At 42.4% G+C, this 22,715-nt stretch overlaps 1 protein-coding gene across 1 annotated transcript in view; it reads left to right on the forward strand.

The window, feature by feature from the left end:
* Positions 1 to 22,715, forward strand: part of LOC140346833 (PDZ and LIM domain protein 5-like) — an 84,679-nt gene that overhangs the window by 14,956 nt on the left and 47,008 nt on the right. Inside the window, exon 3 of the mRNA XM_072433047.1 lies at positions 9,656 to 9,807. Within this exon, the coding sequence (XP_072289148.1) occupies positions 9,656 to 9,807 (152 nt within the window). The remainder of the gene's footprint in view (positions 1 to 9,655; positions 9,808 to 22,715) is intronic.

Raw genomic sequence — 22,715 nt, forward strand, 5'->3', positions numbered from 1 at the left:
TATAATATGTAGTGTTTTTTACATCTCAAGAAAGAGGAAAATAATGACAGTAGTGACAAAACAGACTATGTATATATATTTAAAGCTCAAAAAGGTAAAATGAGGCTTAAAGGTGCATTATGTCATTATTTAACTGCTATTTATAGTAAAAGTCTGCTACGCTGTGGATCGAGCTGCGACAATAACACATTTTCTGGGTGTGATATATTGCTCCGATGAACAATAATACTGAAACTACTTTATTTCACTTTGCAATTCTGTTGAAAACCATAAGCTGCTTTAGTCCTCTGCAAATCAGATCCTATTGTACGACAACAAAATAAGAAATACATTTCCCTACAAACAGTACTAACAAAAATGGTTTAGTCTCTCATTTATTAAACAACGTATCAATACAGTATTTTTTAAAACACAGCAACGTCTGTGGAACTTTTAACAAACAAACAAACAAACAAACAAACAAACAAACAAACAGACAAACAGACAACTCCCCAGAGAGCGGTCACATAGTGCACCTTTAAAAGACACACATGACATTATTCGCATTGTGATTGGCCTTTAAACATGCTCTCGAGTGTCTTTGCAGTGGCATTTTAAAACGTAATCTAAAGTACACATTGAAAACCACACATGACTTTCCATATTTGTGTCAGAACTCCATCTACTGGCAGCAGACGGGATTACAAAGGGCAAACGAAGCAGAGCTAGCCTGCTAATGGATGTCATTCCGGGACGTACTTGCTCAGAACAAGTCCGGTGATGATTTATGACTTAAAGACCTCCAGATTTCTACAAAAATGTTTGAAACCGGGTATTTTTGTGAGGCTCAGAGAAGGCAAGCTCGTAACCAGGAAGCGAACTACAACTCCAGCTACGTTTTTGATGAGGTTAAAAGCTGAAAATGTCCTGTAAAATCATCTTTTGAAGAGCATTTTTCCCCAGTATCGAAGTCCAAAGCGTAGATCTACTATTGTTTTTGCAGATTTGTGCTGTTTTGTCTCTGGTTTGGTTGAGCGGGGCGTGGCGCGAGGCCTCGTGCCGTCGTGTTGAGGCCTCACTCACCGCCTCCGTGTCCCGCGCTCACTCCGTAACAGCCTTTTCTTACGGCGCGATGACAGGCCGTTTAAAACAGATCACAAAGAGCGAGCGTTGAAACCGAACGACGAGTCATCGCGGCGAGTTCAGCCACGCCCGCCTCGCGAACGTTCGGCTGCTTATCGTCTTTCCGCGCGTCGCAGAAAAGCCGGACAAGACTGTAAAACGAATGCCGCGATTGGTTTTATTTGATGGCGGCTTTCAACACTCTCAACGTAAAATGTGTTTTGCGTTCTGTCTGTACAAAAGAAAAAGTATTTTACTTTGACTTTATTATGTTTGACAAAGTAAACTGAAATTGTGCATAACTAGACATTGATTTTGGACTTTTTACCCAGAAACGGTTTGTTGTCGGTTTGAATCTGAAATATGGTTGGAGCTGGGTTTAAATGTCTTTCTTCATTTTGTTGTCTTATTCAGTATTTCAGTAAACTAGAACTCAGAAAAGAATTTGTGCAAAAAATCAAATGTTCCCCTTTTTTTTGCAGTTAAAACTTAAATATTCAGGCTTGATAACAATAACAAATCCTTCAGTATTTGTTGTTGAAATCAGATGGTAAAGTTTGGTTGCTAGGTGCTACTTTTATGGCTGATCTTTATGTCACTTTGTGAAAAAATTCTATCTAATTGTATCTTAAGTCAGGTGTCCACTGCACTGAAAAACGCTGTTTCAATAGTGACCATTTTTCATGATAGTCACTGCAGTTTTACCTGTTAGCCGAGGCTAGCTGCACATGTTAGCGGTGTTTTCATGTTTGTAAAAGTGAGTAGATAAAAGTGAAATGATTCACGGCAGACGCCCGACTGCAGTTTAGACCTGTACATTCATGCTCTGACATAAACCTGATTCTTGTGTCTTCTAGAGCAATAATATCCCAGATTGTTCAGCCCTTTCTTGTGATTAGGCTTTGTCTGACGACCTTACCTCCTCTCGCTATGAGTAAAGTGTAAAAATGTCCTGGTTGTGAGACTCCCTGGCCTGTTTATTGACTCGTTTTCGCTGGTTCGCGCTCTTTCCACAGTCGGTAAACACTCGCTCTCGATGTGGCTCTGGGCTCGAACAAAGCTGTTGTGGTCACTTTCTTCTGTTTCCACTGGAGTCAAAATACAGTCCTTTGTTTACGTGTTGTTTTTCGGTTTCTGTCCACTTTACGCATTAGCATGAGTCTCCAAAGAAGCCTCCGAGATGTGGTTGGATTTTGTGGCTCGGCTAATTATTAGATTATGTCGTCTTATCTCGTTTTTTTGAGGGGATTTCTCATTATTTTCTACTTGAAAGTCTTTTTGTAACTTTACACAGGCAGTTTTATCACGGAATGAGACCAAATTGCCACAAACCCAAAACTCAAGGCTCCGACCTGTGGATAATGTCGTTGTGTCCGTTGGCAAAACACTTCACTCGCCTGTGTATGAAAAACGGGCGGGAAAAATAATCGTGTTTAGAAGCATAGTCGTTAAAACGTTCTGAAAAATAGAGCGTTTATTTTACCATTATTATTAGTATTATCTTGTCTTATGCTAGCTGTTTTTTATTTAATTTAATTTTAATTTAGTTTGTATCTTCATTTATTTTTATCCTTATTAGGAAATGACAGGTTTTGTCTATAGGAGTTTTGTTTATAAGAGTTCTCCTATAAGTTATCTGTCCTTTTCCTCTGTATCTACTGCGTTGCAACAATGAAATTTCCCCATGTGTGGACAATAAAGGATTATCTTATCTTATTGAATCGATGCAGACGTGTCGATGATCGGATTTGTCTGTTGGTTTGTCTCCCTCGTGTCTCTGTGTCCGGCCTCCTCGTCGTCCTCTCGCTCGGAGCAGGCGTTCGTACATTAGACCGTGGCCTTGTGAGTCGCGGCGCTCCTTTAGCTTACCGTTTAAACGCTTTGTGTAGTGTTTGTGTATTGAAGAGCAGCTTTAGTGCGAATGGAGCAGATAAAGTGTTGTAAACTAACGCTATAGAAGTCTTTGAGCTGCTGTTTCTCGCTTAAAATCTGCGGCTAAACAGCTACAGTAGCATGTAGCGCTAACACAAAGCTACGTGTGCTGTACAATCCCTGTCACAGAAACGCAGTGAACGAATAAAACTGGTAAAAATGAAAGCCACAGTATAAAGAGACTAACTTGCCTCTATTTAAAATAAGATTTGCTATTTAAACAGAGTAATGATATTATCATTGCTCATTTACATTATAGTGCTAATTTTGGCTCTCAATGCGGAACCTTAACAAGTTTGAATATCTTATCTGGATTTTGATGTCTGTCCTGTTTTAATTCAACCTTTTTGTACATTACAGTTCAACAATAACAAATAAAAATAATGAATAATAAATGTTAGAGCTGACTTTGGCCAAATTAGTTTTTTTTGTGAAACTGCTTTTTTTAGCATTGTGATGTCAATATGATATGTTAAGTATTTTAAAAAAGTAGACTAAGTTCCCTGTACACGTATGAAACACGCCCAGGAGCCGTAACGTTTGAAAAAAGACTAAAATACGAACTAACCTCAGAATCCCTTGTATTTCAGAAAACGTCTGTGGAAAAGTCTAAACTACAGGGCGCGCAGCTCTGAGACTATTGTTGTGAGGGAATGATGAAATAACCACTACGTATTTCCATTCTAGTGTAATCATGCCGAGCGCACGGGAGGCAGAAGGACACGCCCGAGAGCACAGATTTGTTCCTCTTGTAATCAGCTTCCCGTGTTCTCGTCTGTCCCGCCTGTGTCTCCGCGGCGATGAGCGACGTCGCGTGTGGGGCCCTAATATCGCTATAAAAGGTTGGGGCCGTGGAGCTTTAACGCTAATCCTGAAGCAGGGCCGCTGTTATTAGCTCCGCGTGGGTCTATCTTTGTGCATGAGAGTACAGCGGACGACACATGCAAATACAACTTTACAGGACAAATGTTATGCATTATTAGTATTTTAATACGCTCTTGAGTACCTTTAGTTTGGCATCTCATGTTTTAGAGCAACAAAAAGGAAGACAAACAAACAAACAAACAAACAAACAAACAAACAATTAACTTAATGTTACTCCGGCTTTTCCCATGCCAAGAACTGACTTTTGGCTCCATCTACTGACAGCAGAAAGGTAAACGAAAGCTAGCTTGCGCCGTCATGCTATTGTCGCCACGCAGTTGTAACGATAGCGATTTGAGGCATAAACGCTTGATGGAGATGAGGAGATAAGGGACACTTCCCCTCGGCCCACAACTATTTCCCCACTCACTGCTAAAACTCTAAATGTTGTGATGTCATCTGCATACGCCATATAGCAAATAAAAAAGGCCACTGGAACAAGTCACTCCACTTAAAAGGAATACAATGTCCAGTTGCACTTGAAGAGCAATTTAAATATATTTAGTAGTTGTTTCCATGTCAAATTTGAAAAAAGACCAAGTCCGAAGTTGAAGCTTTGACTGTTCAGTTCAATATCTGATTGTTCTAGAGTGATATTAGGTGTAATTAACTGTTTTTACTGAATGAATAAGTATTGATTGAAGTCCTCAAACATGTGAAATTGTAACCAAGCCCATACATGGTGCAGAAAAGCTTTGATTTAATGACCTACTGAAAGTTTTACAATCCTTCCACAAGTCACTGATAAGAAGTTCTCCCATTGCAACAACTCACCCAGAATCCTCCACATGCCAGAAGTTACAGCGTCGTTTTTACACTGAAGCTTTTCTATTCTCGCATCGTCGACTTCAGCGCATCTGGCCGACCTCCAGGACCCGGGCGTTTCACTCGTCTAACTCTGGTTAAAAGCGTGTATTATGTTTTTTAGACTGTAGCAATCCCACGTTTGTTGCATTTGACCCATCCTTCCACCGGCGGGTCAGTAGCAGTCAGCTTCTCCAGAGTTTGAGTTGCGCTTAATCAGGAACGCCTTGGCTGGAAGATTTGACCCGTTGTGCACGTTTCGGGTTGAGAAATATCAAAGTTGGACAGGTTTCACGGAGCATTTGACCCACTCCACATGGTCCAGAACCTCTGACCACATGAACTGGACTCGTAAACGCTGCATCACGCACTGTTTTTTGTTGTAGCTATCGACAAAGCAGTTATAAGCACCTTTTCTGATTCCGATTCGCACATAAAGTCAGGGTTCACTCATTTTCAGCACTTATGATACACACTTTTCATGTATTTATTGAAGAAAACGACGCACCTATTACACAAGGCCTCAGGTCAAAGACACTTGTACCAGATTAAAGCTATGAAAGCTCTATCTCTAACATATTTATCAGTAGAAAACGTTTAGATTCCGATAGCGAAATGATCAAATGATTATGTTCCTCAGCTACGTAATGACGGGCCCTTCTCCAGAGCCTACGCAGGAGGGGCGTGGTCAGGAGAACTGGACGATTGACTGAACAAACCACAGAATCAATCCAGATGCACAGTGGAAGACAAAAACACTAGACATCCAGCAAATAATCAAGAAAAATGAGACGAAACCCAAAGAAAACGTTCCATTTAGTCCAAAGTCTGTCAAATTGATCCATTTTCAAATTAAAGTCGGAGTTTCGCTGCTGCCAGGAGGAGGCACCAGAGAGATGCTGCTGGTTGTGTCCATGACAGGAGTTCTGAGGCCCAAATACAGTTCTGAGGTCCAGTGGAACTGTGATGTCATAAATTGTCTCAGTCTAGTGAGATGGTGGTTTGCCTCCTGCCGCCACAGCTTCTCCAACAGTCTGTATTGTATGGGAACTTTGACATGGGGTTATTCGTCACCATTTTCAATCAGAGGAACGTAAGTTGAGTGGATTTGATGAAAAAGGAACGGCTTCATATTTTGATTGTATTTGATTGGACGATGAAAGCATGAAAAGCCAAGCCTGGCCCACTGTTTCACCCAAGCAGCACCAAAGGATGGACAATTCTGGTGTTGCAACGCAGGTAGATACAGAGGAAAAGGACAGATAACTTATAGGAAGTTTAAAAAACACTCTTAATAGAAGAACTCTTATAAACAAAACTCCTATAAACAAGACTCTGATTTCTTAATAAGGAATGGAGGGGAAAAATAAATATACAATAAAGTAAAAATAGCTAGCATTAGACAAAATAATACTAATAATAATGGTAAAGTAAACACATTTGCATCAGTTATAGGCACATGAGTCCAACCGTTTTAAGAAAAGCTTTGTCCCGGCTGAACAAACTGTCAATCCTGTTTCATTGTTTTGCGGATCCTTTTGACCATGTTTTTCGTCTTTTGTGTGATTGACTTTCAAATACACAAACATAATCATTATAATACATTGTGCAGTTCTAGTCTGTGCCTTTGGAAGCCCTCACCTTACGGGACGTTGGTGTTAAATTCCTGGGCTGTTGTTAAACGTTTGTGTGGCGTCAATCTGTTTCAAATTACCCCGCTCCCGCCCCCGCCCCAAACCGGAGAGCGCACCACCAATTAGACCCCGCTCGGGCGCTCGTATTCGGAACAAACAACCGCTCCAACTTACGCAACCATTACCGTTGATCATTTCACGTGTGATTAATGAACATTCGTCTGTTAAAAATGCGTTCTGCTTTTTCTGGCTTGTTAAGATGGAATGCGTGTCGCTGATGTCAGGCCCCATTGGCTGTTTGTCACCTTTTTAACTCCTTTTACTGGCAGTGGAATCAATTATCCCTGTTTTGACGGTGTTTTATGTGGACGTGTTTTATGTGGACGTGTTTTATGTGGACGTGTTTTATGTGGACGTGTTTGCGCCGTGTAAGTCTCTTCAAATGTTCTGCCTCGCAAACTGTGGGAACTGGACCTTTCAAGTCTCCTAAACGACAGGTCGTAAAGGGAAGGTGAGGCAGCTTAAAGTGCCCTCTACAGGTCGGACGACTCATTGAACTAAAATGCAGTTAAAGGAACAATAGAGGATTTTTGGCGAGCAATCTGAGTCTCATTTCCTGGTGGCGTGGACAGCCCGGTAGTTCACCCACATGTCAATCATTCCCTGCGTGCTACTGCACACCTGGAGCCTCCTTCTAAGGAAAGCAGCACGTTTCCCTGGCTGCACCTGCGTGGTTGATATGCCAGTGTGTGTTTAGCGAATTCTTTCAGTGCACAGTACAAAATGACACTCATTATTCATTATTCCTTTAAGATATAGTTTGAATTTAGATTTGTTTTTATTTTTTATCACAGAATAGCACATTTTTAGGTTTATAATTTCACTTCCTGATTGTAATTGATGACATCACACTAGGAAATTACCCAGCAAACACTGGGCAAAAGCTTAGATAATGTCACAATTTTTCTATTTTGACAAATTAAAATATATGAGCGACTTTATTTTGTTTAATTCATGTTTAGAGTAAAAAAAAAGTTATTTCTTTGTATAAATTCTGCATAAACTTTGACTGGAATGAGTGTGTGATGTCACTTCCTGACATTTTCTACAGATTTTTCAACGTTTTCTCCACAAATACCTGCTCGATTGGAGTAAAACTATAATTTATATGTACAACAGGTACAAATACACCAAATAAAGTCACAATTAGAACATCGTAAAAATCTGTCACAGGCACTTTGAGCAAACCACATCAGAGCCACAGCCGTGTAGAGGAAGGACCTGCTCTTTCATTATGTCAGTCCAGGAAATAGACCCCAAGTATTTAAAAATATGAATAAATAAGATGCTTCGCCGCCTGTATTGTGACCTGAATAATCCCGATTATCGATTAACCTAATAATGGTGACGTCATCATAGTAACATAGTATTTGAACAGAGAGAGAGTCGGAACAGGCACATTTAAAGTAATACTATTTCTGTCAAAGTGGCAGCATATGGACCAACCTGATGAATTAAAAACATCTTTTACAATAGAAGGAGGTGTACAACATTATATTTGACTGTAGAGCTCGGGAACGATCCATGTGTATGTTTTTTTTTCTGTTTTGCTGCTATGTCTTATGCATTTCTTGGAATTCTTGTGTTTTACTGTTTAATAGACAGAATAAGTATTCGGTGTGATTGTTGCGTACATCCTTGTCAAGCTGTAAATGACCGAACAAAACTCGTCTATTGCTGCTACAAACATCGACGTGGGATACATTTACAGAGAATTATCACGATAAACAAACACATTTAAAATACTCTATCCCAGTGAGTCAACAAAACCATGAGCTACAATGAACAAATGGCAGAATTAAAGACGTTAGTACTTATTTAGCATCTGCAATGAGTTATAGAGTTATTTATTTGACACGCTACGGCTCAAATCATACGCCAAATGACCCTGCAATTGTTTTTTGTGATGATCCCTGTCAATAAAAGAAAAAAAAAAACAAGAAAAAACATGATGCGTTTTGTGTATATTTGTTTTTCAGTCGGTCCACACAGCCTGGTACTGATGTAAACCTTCTATCTCATTCATTTTAACGAGGCGGCACGTAAAAAAACACAAATTTGGACGTTTCTCGACAGAAAAGATGAATTTGTCGTTTATATCTTCGTCACGTTTGACAGCGAGTCAACACGGGTCAAAACAGGTCAAAACGTCAAAGTCCAGCGTGGAGTAAAGTAGAGTTCTCTTATGTTTGCGGAATCTGTGGCGCTCGGCGAATTCCACAGATTAAAGAAGAGTTTATGATGCCAATTTCGTCACTAATTGTTAATAATCCATATAAAAAAAACAGCTCTACACAGTTACAGCGCTACACCGATACTACAAACTAACTGTATTATCTGATTTTCTTCTGGCCATGTACTGTAAATGTACGTAATGATGCGGTGACTTTAAGCAAACTTTCCATTCGATATCAAGTATGACTTCAAAAAACTCTTGCTCATCTCTCTAACTGTCGCTAAGAAAGTCACAGAATATATTACAATAGAAAAACATCATGCACATAGAGAGAAGCGAATGTTACACCTGCTCCCCATCATTTCTAAACCCAACAAAAACATAATCAACTCCTCCCCCCCTTTCCTGGCCCCCCTTTCTGTTTTATTGATTTACTTATTTCAATAAGTGAACTAATTATGTATTTAATTACTTGTTTTTTTTCCGTTTACCTCCTACATTTACCATTCTACACATAGACACAAACACCAGCAACACCCAAACATAGCATGTCACCAAAGCCCTTTCCCACAACCCGATCATGACCACTTACAGACCTTTCTACTCAATCCCATCCTCATCGTCCTGTCCCACTGTCTGTCTGTCTGTCTGTCTTCCGTCTCACTCGTCTGTCTTCCGTCTCACTCGTCTGTCTGTTTCATGTGGTTGAGGTAGGACATTTGTATATCTGTAAAATCGCTTTATTAAACATAACGTTGTCCTCCTGAAGAGGGGGGTGGTGGTGAGCAAAAAAACAAAAAACAAGTATAGCTTTGTAATTTCCAGCTTCAGTCGTGGTCGGGAACTTTTATTAAACCGCTGCCGAGCCCGGACCACATCAGGCAGCGCGAGCGTCGTGTAGCGTAACGCGCAGCCTGTCATTACGAGACGCAGATCCATAAATCCCATCATAACTACAGGCTCTGACGCTCCCGCTTTTTTTTTTTTTTTTAAATTAAAAGTGAGTTCTGACTTTCTCTTCCAGTTAAACGACGGAGGGAAGGCGACCAAAGCGGGCGTCGCCGTGGGAGACCTGGTCCTCTCCATCGACGGCATCTCCACCGACGGCATGAACCACCTGGAGGCGCAGAACAAGATCAAGAATTGCTCCGGCGACCTCAGCCTCAACCTGCAGAAGTGAGTGCGCGGCGCCGTTCCCCGTCGGGCGCGGCGGGTCGTGTTTGCGGCCGGCTCGAGAGTCTCAGAGCGTCGTACCGAGCTTTGGTTGGTGAAAATGTAGAGTGGTGACCGCCGTATCCCCCTGAGCGACCGCTCCAAAGGTCTCTGCACCGCGCACGAAATCGAAATACAACTCGATTTGAAAAAAATAACGAAGGTGCAGCCGGCCGCAGTGTCGTGATTTCAATTCCCGCCTATTTACTGTCTTCCGTTCTCTCTCATCCCCCATTTCGCACTATTTTCATATCTATAAAGTCTCCAAGCAAAAAATCTTAAGAATATATATAAATGATGGTCTGAGCTATAACCTCCCCTCTGTTTACAACGGCCTCAGAAGACCTTGGCAGAAGAAAAAAAACGGTCAAATGCTGACGATGATGAGGCACTTGACAAGCTCGTAGGGAAAGACGGGGGCCAGACCCCAATAGGCCTTAATGACCCAAGTTATAAGAGTGAAACTACCAGACGTCAGTTATAACTCCGCCCTTTGATCAGGACCAATCAGAGCTCAGGAGAGTATAAAGGCTGCTGCGCAAACCATCTCGAAAATGCCTTTTAGACATGTTTTTCATGTTTGTTTTTGTCATACCGTGGAACATTCCAGGCAATGCTATAGCCCAGTACAAAGTATACAAAAGACTAAAACATTTTGGGTAAAAGAAATGCATAAACACATGAGAATCCAGCAACAAAAGGCAAACAATAAGAACTAAACGCTCTTTCAGGACGTTTCACGTTCATGGTTAAACTCTTCACATTTCACCGCCGTTGTTTTGCAACTTCCTGCACTTCTGTCCACCGTTTATACCGTTTATACTCCTCTGAAATAGGTTGAACCCGCGCCTGCTCCAGATGCGAGGTGTTTATGGTGACAGTAAAAGTGGCGAAAGAGCAATTTCCCGGCGCTTAAATTACATGCTAACGGCCGCCGCGATGACATAATAGCCATTTCAAACTACTGACGTCTCAAAGGTCATGTGACTGTGAGCTGCTCTGTGATTGGCTGAACGACTGATGCCTTGTAGGGTGAATGTGTGCCCCATCGAGAACACATGGAAACACACTCGTCTGATGGAGCGGCAGTTTGATTTTATTGGGACGTCGTGCGCTGAGGCTATTTTGGGTGAACCAGGATGAGCCGGGATGCCGTGGCTGATGAGGCCGTTTTGGTGAAAACGTGCGACATAAAAAGTAATAAACCTGAGACTAGCAACGTAAAGTAACGCACACAAATCAGGACGATATCAAATACGTCTGGACTATGAATACGCAGAATGTGGTACCGTGAACGTTAGACTTATCTATCGCGGAGACCTGCGGCTGACGCCATTACGGCACGTTACAGGTCAGATCTGCGGAGAGGCGACCCTGCTGACATTAAGAATGCTTTTGTGTTTTTAAGCAATAAAACGCCTTTAAGTTGAATAAATGCAAGATAAATCGGCTTTATAGCATACTATTAGCTAAGCGCTAACATCAAGAGAAAACAAACAGAACATTTACACAGCGCATCTTTAAATGATCAAAGCAATAATTTTCATAAAGGCCAAATAATTTTGAGTTTAAATGTCATAATTAGGAGTTTACGCTCTTTTTTCTGCTCCTTTTCATTCATTCTTTGTGTAACTGTATGTCACTAATAATGTATTTTATATGTTTATGAAATTAAATACATAAATGGTGACGCAGGTGACACCATTAAGGCACGTTACAGGTCAGATCTGTGGAGAGGCGACCCTGCTGACATTAAGAACACTTTTTCCGCTGTATTTGTAACCAATAAAACGCCTTTAAATTGAATAAATGCAAGATAAACCGGCTTTATAGCAAACTGCCGAACATTTCCAAGCTAAGCGCTAACATCTCCATTAGTAAAGCAACAGAAAAGTTACACAGCGCATCTTTAAATGATCAAAACCGGGCTTAAATCATGGCTGAACCGGACCCAACCATGACGAGGCTTTTGGTTGACACGCTGCCATCTTAAACGGCCACTGTTTCTCTGGCGCGGCGAATGTTGGAATGGCCGGCCCGGGTCAACATCTGGACTTTAATGGCTGAACAAGAGTAATGGAAAGAACAAATCTAGTTCGAACAGGTCTCACTTTTTTTCCACGTTTTTCTACATTTTGATGAGTTGTGTCCTTGGTACAGTAGACGCGCGTGTGTGTGCGTGTGTGTGTGTGTGTATGTGTGTGTGTGTGTGTGTTTCCCAAGATATGGGCAGCACATGCGGTGGACGAGCGAACGCCGCCAAACCGATCTCTACAAGTCTCTACAGATGCGATCCAGCTTTCAACTTTATTAGATTGTTCAAAGTATTGTACTGTATGTTGTATAAATCATGCCAAAATGACCGGATTGATCTCGTTGAGCTGTATATTTGCGCCGTAAACTTGGAGTGTGGTTTTCTTTCGCTCGGTAATGCTGTGCAGCGAAGTCGAGTTTTGAACGAAATTTGAAAAATGGAAGGAAAACCAGGACGTTTACACATTTCCGGCGTCGTTCTGATTATTTATGAAACTGTCTAATCCGGCTAAGTTACCAGCGGTTACATGTTGACGACAGTGATCCTGAATAGTTTTTATGTACTGTATACTTCATGTTGAGGATGTTAGACATTCACAAGGATATACCGACTGTTGAAGAGACTCTGGCACCACGTGTTTAGTGACCGTCCTATCGCTGAGTGTCTGGACATATACTTGGGCCTCAGAACTCCTGCCATGGACACAATCAATGGATACCTTTGTAATGTGCCTTTTCCCTTCACAAAGAAATGGATGACAAAAAAAAAACAAAAAACGACGACAACCGAGGACTGGACTGGACATAACAACAGAAATGAGACAAATGGAAAACGTACCATTGAACTTAATATGGAAATAGACAAATTTGACCGACTCTGGACTGGCTGGGACAGTTTTTATACTGTGTTGTCGAAGTCTGTTGGTAGTTTTGTTTTGGGCAGTCTTTTAAGTTTGTCTGTTCATAGTCTACAATATAAGCCCATTTCCATGTGAATAAATATTATACAGGAAGTCATAATTATAGATATATTTAGAGTATATTTAGAGTTTAAAAGTCGTACAGTAAGTAAGTTTAAAAGTCAAGATTATGAGTTTAAAAGTCATAATTTTGAGTTTATAAGTCATAATTTTGAGTTTATAAGTCATAATTTTGAGTTTATAAATCATAATTTTGAATTTATAAGTCATGATTTTGAGTTTCAATGTTGTTCATGTCGTTTGTTAAGGCAAATTAAGGTGTAGTTATTATAAAGTGGTACCCAATCCTATCATTAAAACATAAATCAGAATTCTTCTCAGAAAAATCACGAGATATTTGTCGTAAATCGTGCAGCCTTAATCCGTGATGACATCGTCTGCGATGATGTCATCCAGTCTGCTGATTGTGCACAATAACTGAACGCTGTCATCACAACCTGATACATACATTTATTAAACATTATAAACATATATTTTCCATGAAATCCTGAGCACTTCTGACCTCTGGAGGCGCTGGACAACTTTTGAACATTACATGGTTTTGTTTCGCTCTAATACACATTTGACTCTAGATTTGTACTGTCACATTTAACGTCTGCTTTTGTGCTTTGGGACAGTTTACACCAGCGACATCACAATTAGCCTCACTATTTTCCCACACTCTCTCGGTTTCGCAGTGAAATACTCAGCAGATTTTTGGCCCCAGGTTTGGCCCCGCGTTCTCTTACATAAGCGGGATGTTTTCTTTATAGTCTAGAACTTCTCCCGCGATAAAGACACATCAGTCCTGGCGGCGCAGTGAAGCCGGACAAACTGAACCGGACAGATTTTGGGAACGACGATCCCATTTAATGAAAACATATTCTTTTTATCTTCAAATGAAATCAGTTGGGCGAGTGAGTGATGCGCCGGTTTGTCGTTTATCCGTCCGTTTCTTCCCAGTTTGTGTTCTGTCTAAGAATGCTCGACGTATTACGAGCGCGAAAGCTGCACCGTTTAAGATCGATTGACTTGTGCAATGATAAATGTTGCCTTCTGTGATTTGTATTTGTGAAAAGAAAAGGACGTTTCCTGCGGAGATTTGTGCACCTAATCTTAAAAATTAAAGTGTAAATTCTCCTGTAACGCGCTAAAAGGAGTGGAACAATCTCCCTCCCGGACTAAAAAGGCAAACAAACTCTTCAGCATTCTCTGTGGCATCAACAATTAAACGCTCTCCCACTTGATAATAAGCCTAATGCGGCGCCTCGTTAAAGTGACGTATGACGGGTGTTTACAGTTGTCTAATTTTGACTTTATTTGGTGCGTTTAAACCTGTTGTACATATAAAGAATAGTTTTACACCGATCGAGCAGGTATTTGTGGAGAAAACGTTGTAAAATCTGTAGAAAATGACAGGAAGTGACATCACAGCAGGGACACTCATTCAGGTTTATACATAATTTACACAAAGACATTTTTTTTTTCAATCTCTAAACATTAATTCAACAAAATAAAGTCGCTCTCGAATATTTTCATTGGTCAAGTAAAAAAAACAAAAAGATTAAAAAGAGATTGTTGATTTCCTGCTGTGATGTCATCAATTACAAACAGGAAGTGAAATGATATAAAATGTGCTGAGATTATATTTTTTATACAGACACAGTTGTGTTTTTAATCTACCGTGTTATTTCCCTTGTGATTGAATATAGTTTGTTCTCACGTTCATGTCGAGTTCATGGCGTGAATGAAGAGTTCAAACGATCTGTGAGAAGAGAATGCAACGGGCCAAAGGGTTTTAAATGGAGTGTTGAGAGTTCCACACACACGCTAGGAACTCTCAACACACACACACACACACGCTAGGAACTCTCAACACACACACGCTAGGAACTCTCAACACACACACACACACACGCTAGGAACTCTCAACACACACACACACACACGCTAGGAACTCTCAACACACACACACACACACGCTAGGAACTCTCAACACACACACGCTAGGAACTCTCAACACACACACACACACACGCTAGGAACTCTCAACACACACACACACACACACGCTAGGAACTCTCAACACACACACACACACACTAGGAACTCTCAACACACACACACACACACGCGTTAGGAACTCTCAACACACACACACACACGCTAGGAACTCTCAACACACACACACACACGCTAGGAACTCTCAACACACACACACACACACGCGTTAGGAACTCTCAACACACACACACACACACACACACGCTAGGAACTCTCAACACACACACACGCTAGGAACTCTCAACACACACACACGCGTTAGGAACTCTCAACACACACACACGCTAGGAACTCTCAACACACACACACACACACACGCGTTAGGAACTCTCAACACACACACACACACGCGTTAGGAACTCTCAACACACACACACACACGCTAGGAACTCTCAACACACACACACACAGACAGATACACACGCACACACACTACATAGACACACACACACACACACACACACAGTTAAGACCGTATGAAACTCTACTCATTGGACTCAGAGGTTGATTGCTCGTAAACAACAGTGAGAGAAATGCCCCTCCCATCGGGCTCAGGGTGAATGCGATTGGTCCGGACGGGACACAGCGCAGGGGGAGTGGTCACACATGGCGTCCACATGTCCTGAGGAGCAGAGGATAATGGTAAACAGGTATGAATGTGTGACCGTGGGAGATCCAGGACGTCACTGTGTTCTGTGAAGAGGACGATCCAGGAGCCTTTGAAGTGCTTCGGGCCAGAATCATCATCTGTTTGCCTCTTTAAAGTATTCTCTGTAGACTTAGACAATAACTACAGAGCCAGGGACGATGAGAGTAATCTGATTACTCTTTTGTAGTGACACTGTAATCTTACGTGTTACGATTAGTGGGTTATTACAGTTCCTAGCCCTGTGTGTACGTCGACTTCCTAAACGTCGACTTCCTAGCCCTGTGTGCACTTTGACGCTGCTGTCCATCATTTGATATAAGTCTGAGTGATTAACTGTGTTTATGTCGTTGTTGTTGTTGTTGTTGTTGTTGTTGTTGTTGTTGCTTTTAATGGCGGCTGGCAGCCAAGTGCAAAGGTGCATTTACCGCCATCTACTCTATTCTTCATTCTTACTAGTCCTACTGTCCTTTCCAGACTGCTTTCTGCCCACAGAGACTTAGCACATGGACTTTGCGTGTTCTTCCTCCACAGATCTGCGTGTTCTTCCTCCACAGATCTGCGTGTTCTTCCTCCACAGATCTGCGTGTTCTTCCTCCACAGATCTGCGTGTTCTTCCTCCACAGATCTGCATGTTCTACCTCCACAGATCTGTGTGTTCTTCCTCCACAGATCTGCATGTTCTTCCTCCACAGATCTGCGTGTTCTTCCTCCACAGATCTGCTTGTTCTTCCTCTACAGATCTGCGTGTTCTTCCTCCACAGATCTGCGTGTTCTTCCTCCACAGATCTGCGTGTTCTTCCTCCACAGATCTGCATGTTCTTCCTCCACAGATCTGCATGTTCTTCCTCTACAGATCTGCGTGTTCTTCCTCTACAGATCTGCGTGTTCTTCCTCCACAGATCTGCGTGTTCTTCCTCCACAGATCTGCGTGTTCTTCCTCCACAGATCTGCGTGTTCTTCCTCCACAGATCTGCATGTTCTTCCTCCACAGATCTGCGTGTTCTTCCTCCACAGATCTGCGTGTTCTTCCTCCACAGATCTGCATGTTCTTCCGCCACAGATCTGCGTGTTCTTCCTCCACAGATCTGCATGTTCTCATTTCTGTTATTAAAGTAAGAAAATTGCATTAAATAGGCGACATCAGCCATTTATGTCACAATCGTTACTCAATGTACAGTTCACTCAGCTTAAAATAAACCATTTAAACCCATGGACTGAAGTACTTGAAAAGTGAGTCTCTTGAGTCCACATTATTTGAGATGTTTCTACAGTGTGGTGTGTGGAGGTCAAATGAAGTTCGGAGCTCTAAATGAGACGGCGCTGGCTCTGCTTTCGTCCGGGAACATTCTCTGAACAATCCCGAAATGTCAACAGTGAAATCGCAGCACTTAGACCGGCTGTAATGACTCTCTTTACTCCGACATTATTAAAGTCTTTGGCGCTGTCCTACTGCCAAAACCACCCTTGTGTTTCTCTGACCAAAAGCTGGACTCACCACTGAAGGCTCCCTCTCTCCCTTCATTCCCTCGTTAGTCTATAGGAGGGTATATATGCTCCCTCTCTCCCTTCATTCCCTCGTTAGTCTATAGGAGGGTATATATGCTCCCTCTCTCCCTTCATTCCCTCGTTAGTCTATAGGAGGGTATATGTGCTCCCTCTCTCCCTTCATTCCCTCGTTAGTCTATGGGAGGGTATATGTGCTCCCTCTCTCCCTTCATTCCCTCGTTAGTCTATAGGAGGGTATATATGCTCCCTCTCTCCCTTCATTCCCTCGTTAGTCTATAGGAGGGTATATACGCTCCCTCTCTCCCTTCATTCCCTCGTTAAAGTGTCCTTTAAGCCCTACATTGAGACAGAATAAACTACCTGTGAAGCACTGAAGTCTTATGGAGTTTAAAAACACTGAGGAGCAGTTTCTGGACTATCCCAGGACGCTCAAACAAAACACATCTCCAGTTCTGTTGCAAATGAGGAAAAGTAAAAGACCAAAAGTTAAACAAAGCGTGATTTTGGGCAGTGATGGAGCATAAACAAAGCAGACTGTGATAAACACGCTTTGAGGAACAGAGACGTGTTGTCCAGGCTTTTGTTCCCACAGATAATTGGTTCCACGGTGGTTTTGTCGAGGCACGTCTCGCCTGTCGACAGGCACGTCTCGCCTGTCGACAAACAGGATGATTGTGTTGGTTTGACAGGTCCGTGCAGAGGGCCACGTGTTGTTGTGTCAGCGTCGTTCTGATGAGGCCGAGCACAAAGGCCCCGTCACTGTTTGTCCTCAAAGTGAATAATAGAGCCCTAAGTTTGAAAATGAATGCGTGACAGAGGTAAAGACGCCCGAGGTCACTGCACACTTTGCTTCCGTGCTCAGAGAACTCCGAGCGCGCTAAGCAACCAAACACAGTCTGTCTTTGCCCCTAAAACCTGTCAGACCGCTCTCGTCCCAGTCTACAGCAGCAAAAAGGACTGAACGGGTGCGAACGAGGGCTAAAAGAAGGCTAGACTTAAGAGGGACAGTGTGTGTCCAGTTTGGAGGAGCAGCGGCTCTAGTCCGAGCTCCTCCATCTCTAAGGGAGGGGCTGATTACGTCTTTGGGATCACAAGCAAAACATACATTAAACATCACATTTACTTACATTAAGTGGAGTGAGATGATTGGACGCAGGCGCATTTCTGGAGAAACTTCTCGACAATAGATTATGTTCCTAATAAAAAGCTTTCTTTTGCATATGTTTATTATCATGCTTTACATTCGTACAATCAATAACTGTCAATGAAAAAAATATAATGTATATTATATATATATATATACAGTCCTCAGTCCCTCTCGTCCGAGTTATCTTGGGACTGCTGAGGTTGATCTGGGGAAGTTTATGTAGCGCTGCGTGTACATTTCCCTTTGCGTGTACATTTCCCTTTGCGTGTACATTTCACTGTGTTTACATTGCATCCGTGTATAGCGCCATACCATGCCTGTCACTTGCACACAGAGCGCGGCTGTCGAGGAAACGCATGTCCTGGAGGTCAGAGGTCAACAGGCTGCAAAGGGGAGCGTGTTGACGGATCGCTCTTAAACTGATCAAATGTGTTTATAACTTTAGTAATGCTTAAATAACTTGTTGACCATCGAGTGGGACACGGGGCCTTAAGCTGCAGGACCGGTCAAGGCAAGATTTGATTTAGTTGACCAATTGTTTTATTGGGTTTATATGGACCACAGCAGAAAGAGAAGTCATGGCATATAGCTGGAGATTTTTTTATTTTATTTTTTTAATTCAACTTCTTTGACCCTGACACTTTTTTAAGATAAATGTGCTGTTTATATTTTTTTGTATAAATTGTTGTTTTTTCTTTAATTTCCTTGATTTTATTGACTTTGTTTCAAGAGCTTTCGCCTCCTTTTAGTCGATTAATCAATGAACAGAGCAGGAGTTTTAATTTATCAAGCGTGCGTACAGAAATGTTACGTACGTTAAGTTAAAACAGCTCTAAACCAGGACTAAACAAGGACTAAACCAGGGGAAAACCAGGACTAAAACAGGTCTAAACCAGGTCTAAACCAGGACTAAACCAGGACTAAAACAGGTCTAAACCAGGTCTAAACCAGGACTAAACCAGGACTAAAACAGGTCTAAACCAGGTCTAAACCAGGACTAAACCAGGACTAAAACAGGTCTAAACCAGGACTAAACAAGGACTAAACCAGGAGTAAACCAGGACTAAAACAGGTCTAAACCAGGTCTAAACCAGGACTAAACCAGGAGTAAACCAGGACTAAACCAGGTCTAAACCAGGATTAAACCAGGTCCAAACCAGGACTAAACCAGGAGTAAACCAGGACCAAACCAGGTCTAAACCAGGATTAAACCAGGTCCAAACCAGGTCTAAACCAGGACTAAACCAGGATTAAACCAGGTCTAAACTAAGGCTAAACCAGGACTTAAAACAGCGACATCACTAATTGCCGACTCTATATAATGTTGACCCTAGAACTGAAGAAGAGGAGTTTTGTCACGTAGTTTCTTTGGTTCTTCTGACAGAAAACTGAAGAGTTACTGTGTCTGAAGAGAGGAGCTAAAATAAATATATTATTGAATATAACACAGTTTAGTTGTTGACATATTTGTTGAGTGACCTGGAAGAGAGGGAAAACTCTTAAAACTTTGCTATGGAAGCTACTCGGACGACTGAGGGTCCTCTCAAACACCAGAACAAGCTTGCGTCCCAAAGGGTCCCCTGCGCGGCTCTAACTTTGTTTTGTGACTGATGAGAAGATAAACACGGGGCAGGACACTGTTAGTAGCCTCATGATTAAGTCTTCTGTGATTACGTGTGATTTATTCTCCACTCTCGACCGCCGCAGATTACAAACGAGCTCCAGCATATGTCAGTGAACTGTAAACTGAATTAACTTTTCTGGCGGAGGCTCACCAAACATTTATTTTATTTATTTTATTTATTTTATTTATTTTATTTATTTTATTTATTTTATTTATTTTATTTATTTTATTTATTTTATTTATTTTATTCATGACAAACCTGCCCTGAAACTCATTGATATCAAAATAGAATTGAGGCCATTTACTTGAAATCATTATCTAATATTACTAAATAAGAATTGTTAACCTTCCTCCATTAGTTTTTTGTTATTTTTGTGATTTTAGTCCGTTTTGTTGTGAGTTGGTTTATTTATATCAAGATAGTTTGTTCCTTTTAAAACTTAAAAAATAAAAGTATACATAAAAAAACTTTTAAAATGAGGAAGTTATAGGTCAGATCTGTGGGTTCTGGCTCCGGTCGTTGCCACAAAACTTTAGAATTTAGTATTTTTCTTTGCACACTTCCTGTCCAGTCCCGCCTCCGCTGATCCGACAAGTAAGAGACTGGCAGTTCTCCGTCCTGGTTGCTTCCGGCGTGCAGCTGCCATTGTCATTCACGCCGCTCGTCATCTCGCCCGAAGACACTTTATAGAGCCGAGCCTGCAGCGGGGCACCCTCACCTGCCTCCGTCCCTCACCCCTCTGCGCCAAAGCTCCTCTCAAAACCCTCCTCCCGTCCCACAGTATCCTAACGCCCCGAGAATGCCCCGAGAATGCCCAGAGAATGCCCCGAGAATGCCACTCCGGGCGGACCACCTGTCTCCGTTCGTCCGCCGCCGCTCGGCCCGTTTTGCCAAAGAAAACACCGTTACCGGGAGCGTCGGTGCCGCGCGCTGGACCCGAGCGCTGTTATTCTGAGCTCAGATCAGACTAAAGCTCATCTGTCTTCGCTTTCAGACATTCTCGTTGCCAGATTTATCGCGCCGTAAGCCGAGCGCGCTCATCTTTCAGCCGAGCGGCGTTGTGGACGGTGCAGCTGGAGGAGCAGAAGAGGGACAGAAAGGGTGGATTAAGGCGATAAATCAGGGAAAGAAAAAGTGTTGAGAAGGTTTGTTGAACGCTGGAGTCGGGCAAAAGAGAAGTCTGTGTATCATGTTGTTGTTGTGTCGCTGAAGTTTGCTGGTCCATCACTTGACACTTGTGGGCAACTTTAACCTGAGCCCCCATGACCCCCGAGTCTTAGTATCCGGGCCCGGTTGTGTTACATAAGCAGATGACCGCATGCTTACCTCACACTCCTGCTCCTCGGGGGGAAAAACAAAACCCTGAGTCGCTGATAAGAGTTTAGCTTTGAAGCAACGGTATTCCGAAGAGACATTTCCCAACCGTTTCAAACAAAACACAGAGTCAAAACGTATAAAATGTCTCCCACCTCGTCTCCAAATTGTAAATAATATTGTTTGCGACGGTAAAGTGACACCGTGCGGTCAGTTCTTGCACACGGCAGGGCTTTCTGCTTTGGTGTTCACGTGTTCCGCCTTTGTTTGCGTGTCCGTTTCCTTTGGACGCTCCGACGCTTCCTTCAGACTGATATCGGGAGCCAAACTCAGACGGAAACGTGCAATCAGATGTCTTTATTTCAGTGACACGTGTGAAATGAAGGAGGGATTGGTTTTGTGTTTTAGTCCTTTCTTTTGCCCTCATAAGTGACCGTGTTTGTTCCGATACAGACGGATCGTGCGAGCTCCTGATTGGCTAATCCACCTGTCAATCATGTCCATGTACATGAGTATAAGGTGTTGCAACTGATCTCTCTTGCAACAAAAACATAGGGACCCTTCATCTCAGTGGCTTTTGTGGTTAATTGGCCAAATAAATGCAATTAAAAAAACATTTACATTAAACTTTTGCTGATGGACAAGTTGGTGTTTTGTGGCAATCCTCTTAAAGCGCCCCCTACAGGTCGAACGACTCATTGAACTAAAATGCAGTTGAGAATATGTTTTGAATTTGGCTAAAAAATAAAACAATCTTATCACAGAATCGCGCCGTTCTTAGGTTTATAATGTCACTTCCTGTTTGTAATTGATGACATAAGATCTAATGTATAAGAGCACGTTTATGTTACTGAATTCATGTTTAGAGTCAAAAAAATAGATTTGTTGGAATGATGATGTCCCTGGTGTGATGTCACTTCCTGTCATTTTCTACAGATTTTTCAACGTTTTCTCCACAAATACCTGCTCGATCGGTGTAAAAAGTCAAAAGTCAAAATTAGGGAATTGTAAAAACCCGTCATACGCTCTTTAACGTGATCATAACAGACACCAGAGGAGCTCTTTAAAGCGACTCCATGCACTTCCTGTTGAACTCCCGCCCCTCACGTGCAGAACATCTCCAAGGCCTCCGAGAATGACCCTTCTGTGTTTCGGAGCCTGGGATCCACTCTCTGACACAGTCCAGCAGGTCTTCAGCAGATCCCACTGGAGCTCCGGGCCAGGCGTCTGTGATGAGGAGGACGTTCAGAGGTGCTGCGAGGCCAGGCGCTGTGGAGACTTGTGGAGACGTGTGGAGACGTGTGGAGATGTGTGGAGACGTGTGGAGACGTGTGGAGACGTGTGGAGACGTGTGGAGACGTGTGGAGACGTGTGGAGACGTGTGGAGACGTGTGGAGACGTATGGAGATGTGTGGAGACGTGTGGAGCTGTGTGGAGCTGTGTGGAGCTGTGTGGAGACGTGTGGAGACGTGTGGAGACGTGTGGAGCTGTGTGGAGCTGTGTGGAGCTGTGTGGAGCTGTGTGGAGACATGTGGAGCTGTGTGGAGCTGTGTGGAGACATGTGGAGCTGTGTG

This window comes from Eucyclogobius newberryi, unplaced genomic scaffold, assembly GCF_026437365.1.
Source record: "Eucyclogobius newberryi isolate DKJ021-1_F unplaced genomic scaffold, fEucNew1.0.hap1 SCAF_6, whole genome shotgun sequence".
In the NCBI taxonomy this organism is placed as follows: domain Eukaryota; kingdom Metazoa; phylum Chordata; class Actinopteri; order Gobiiformes; family Gobiidae; genus Eucyclogobius; species Eucyclogobius newberryi.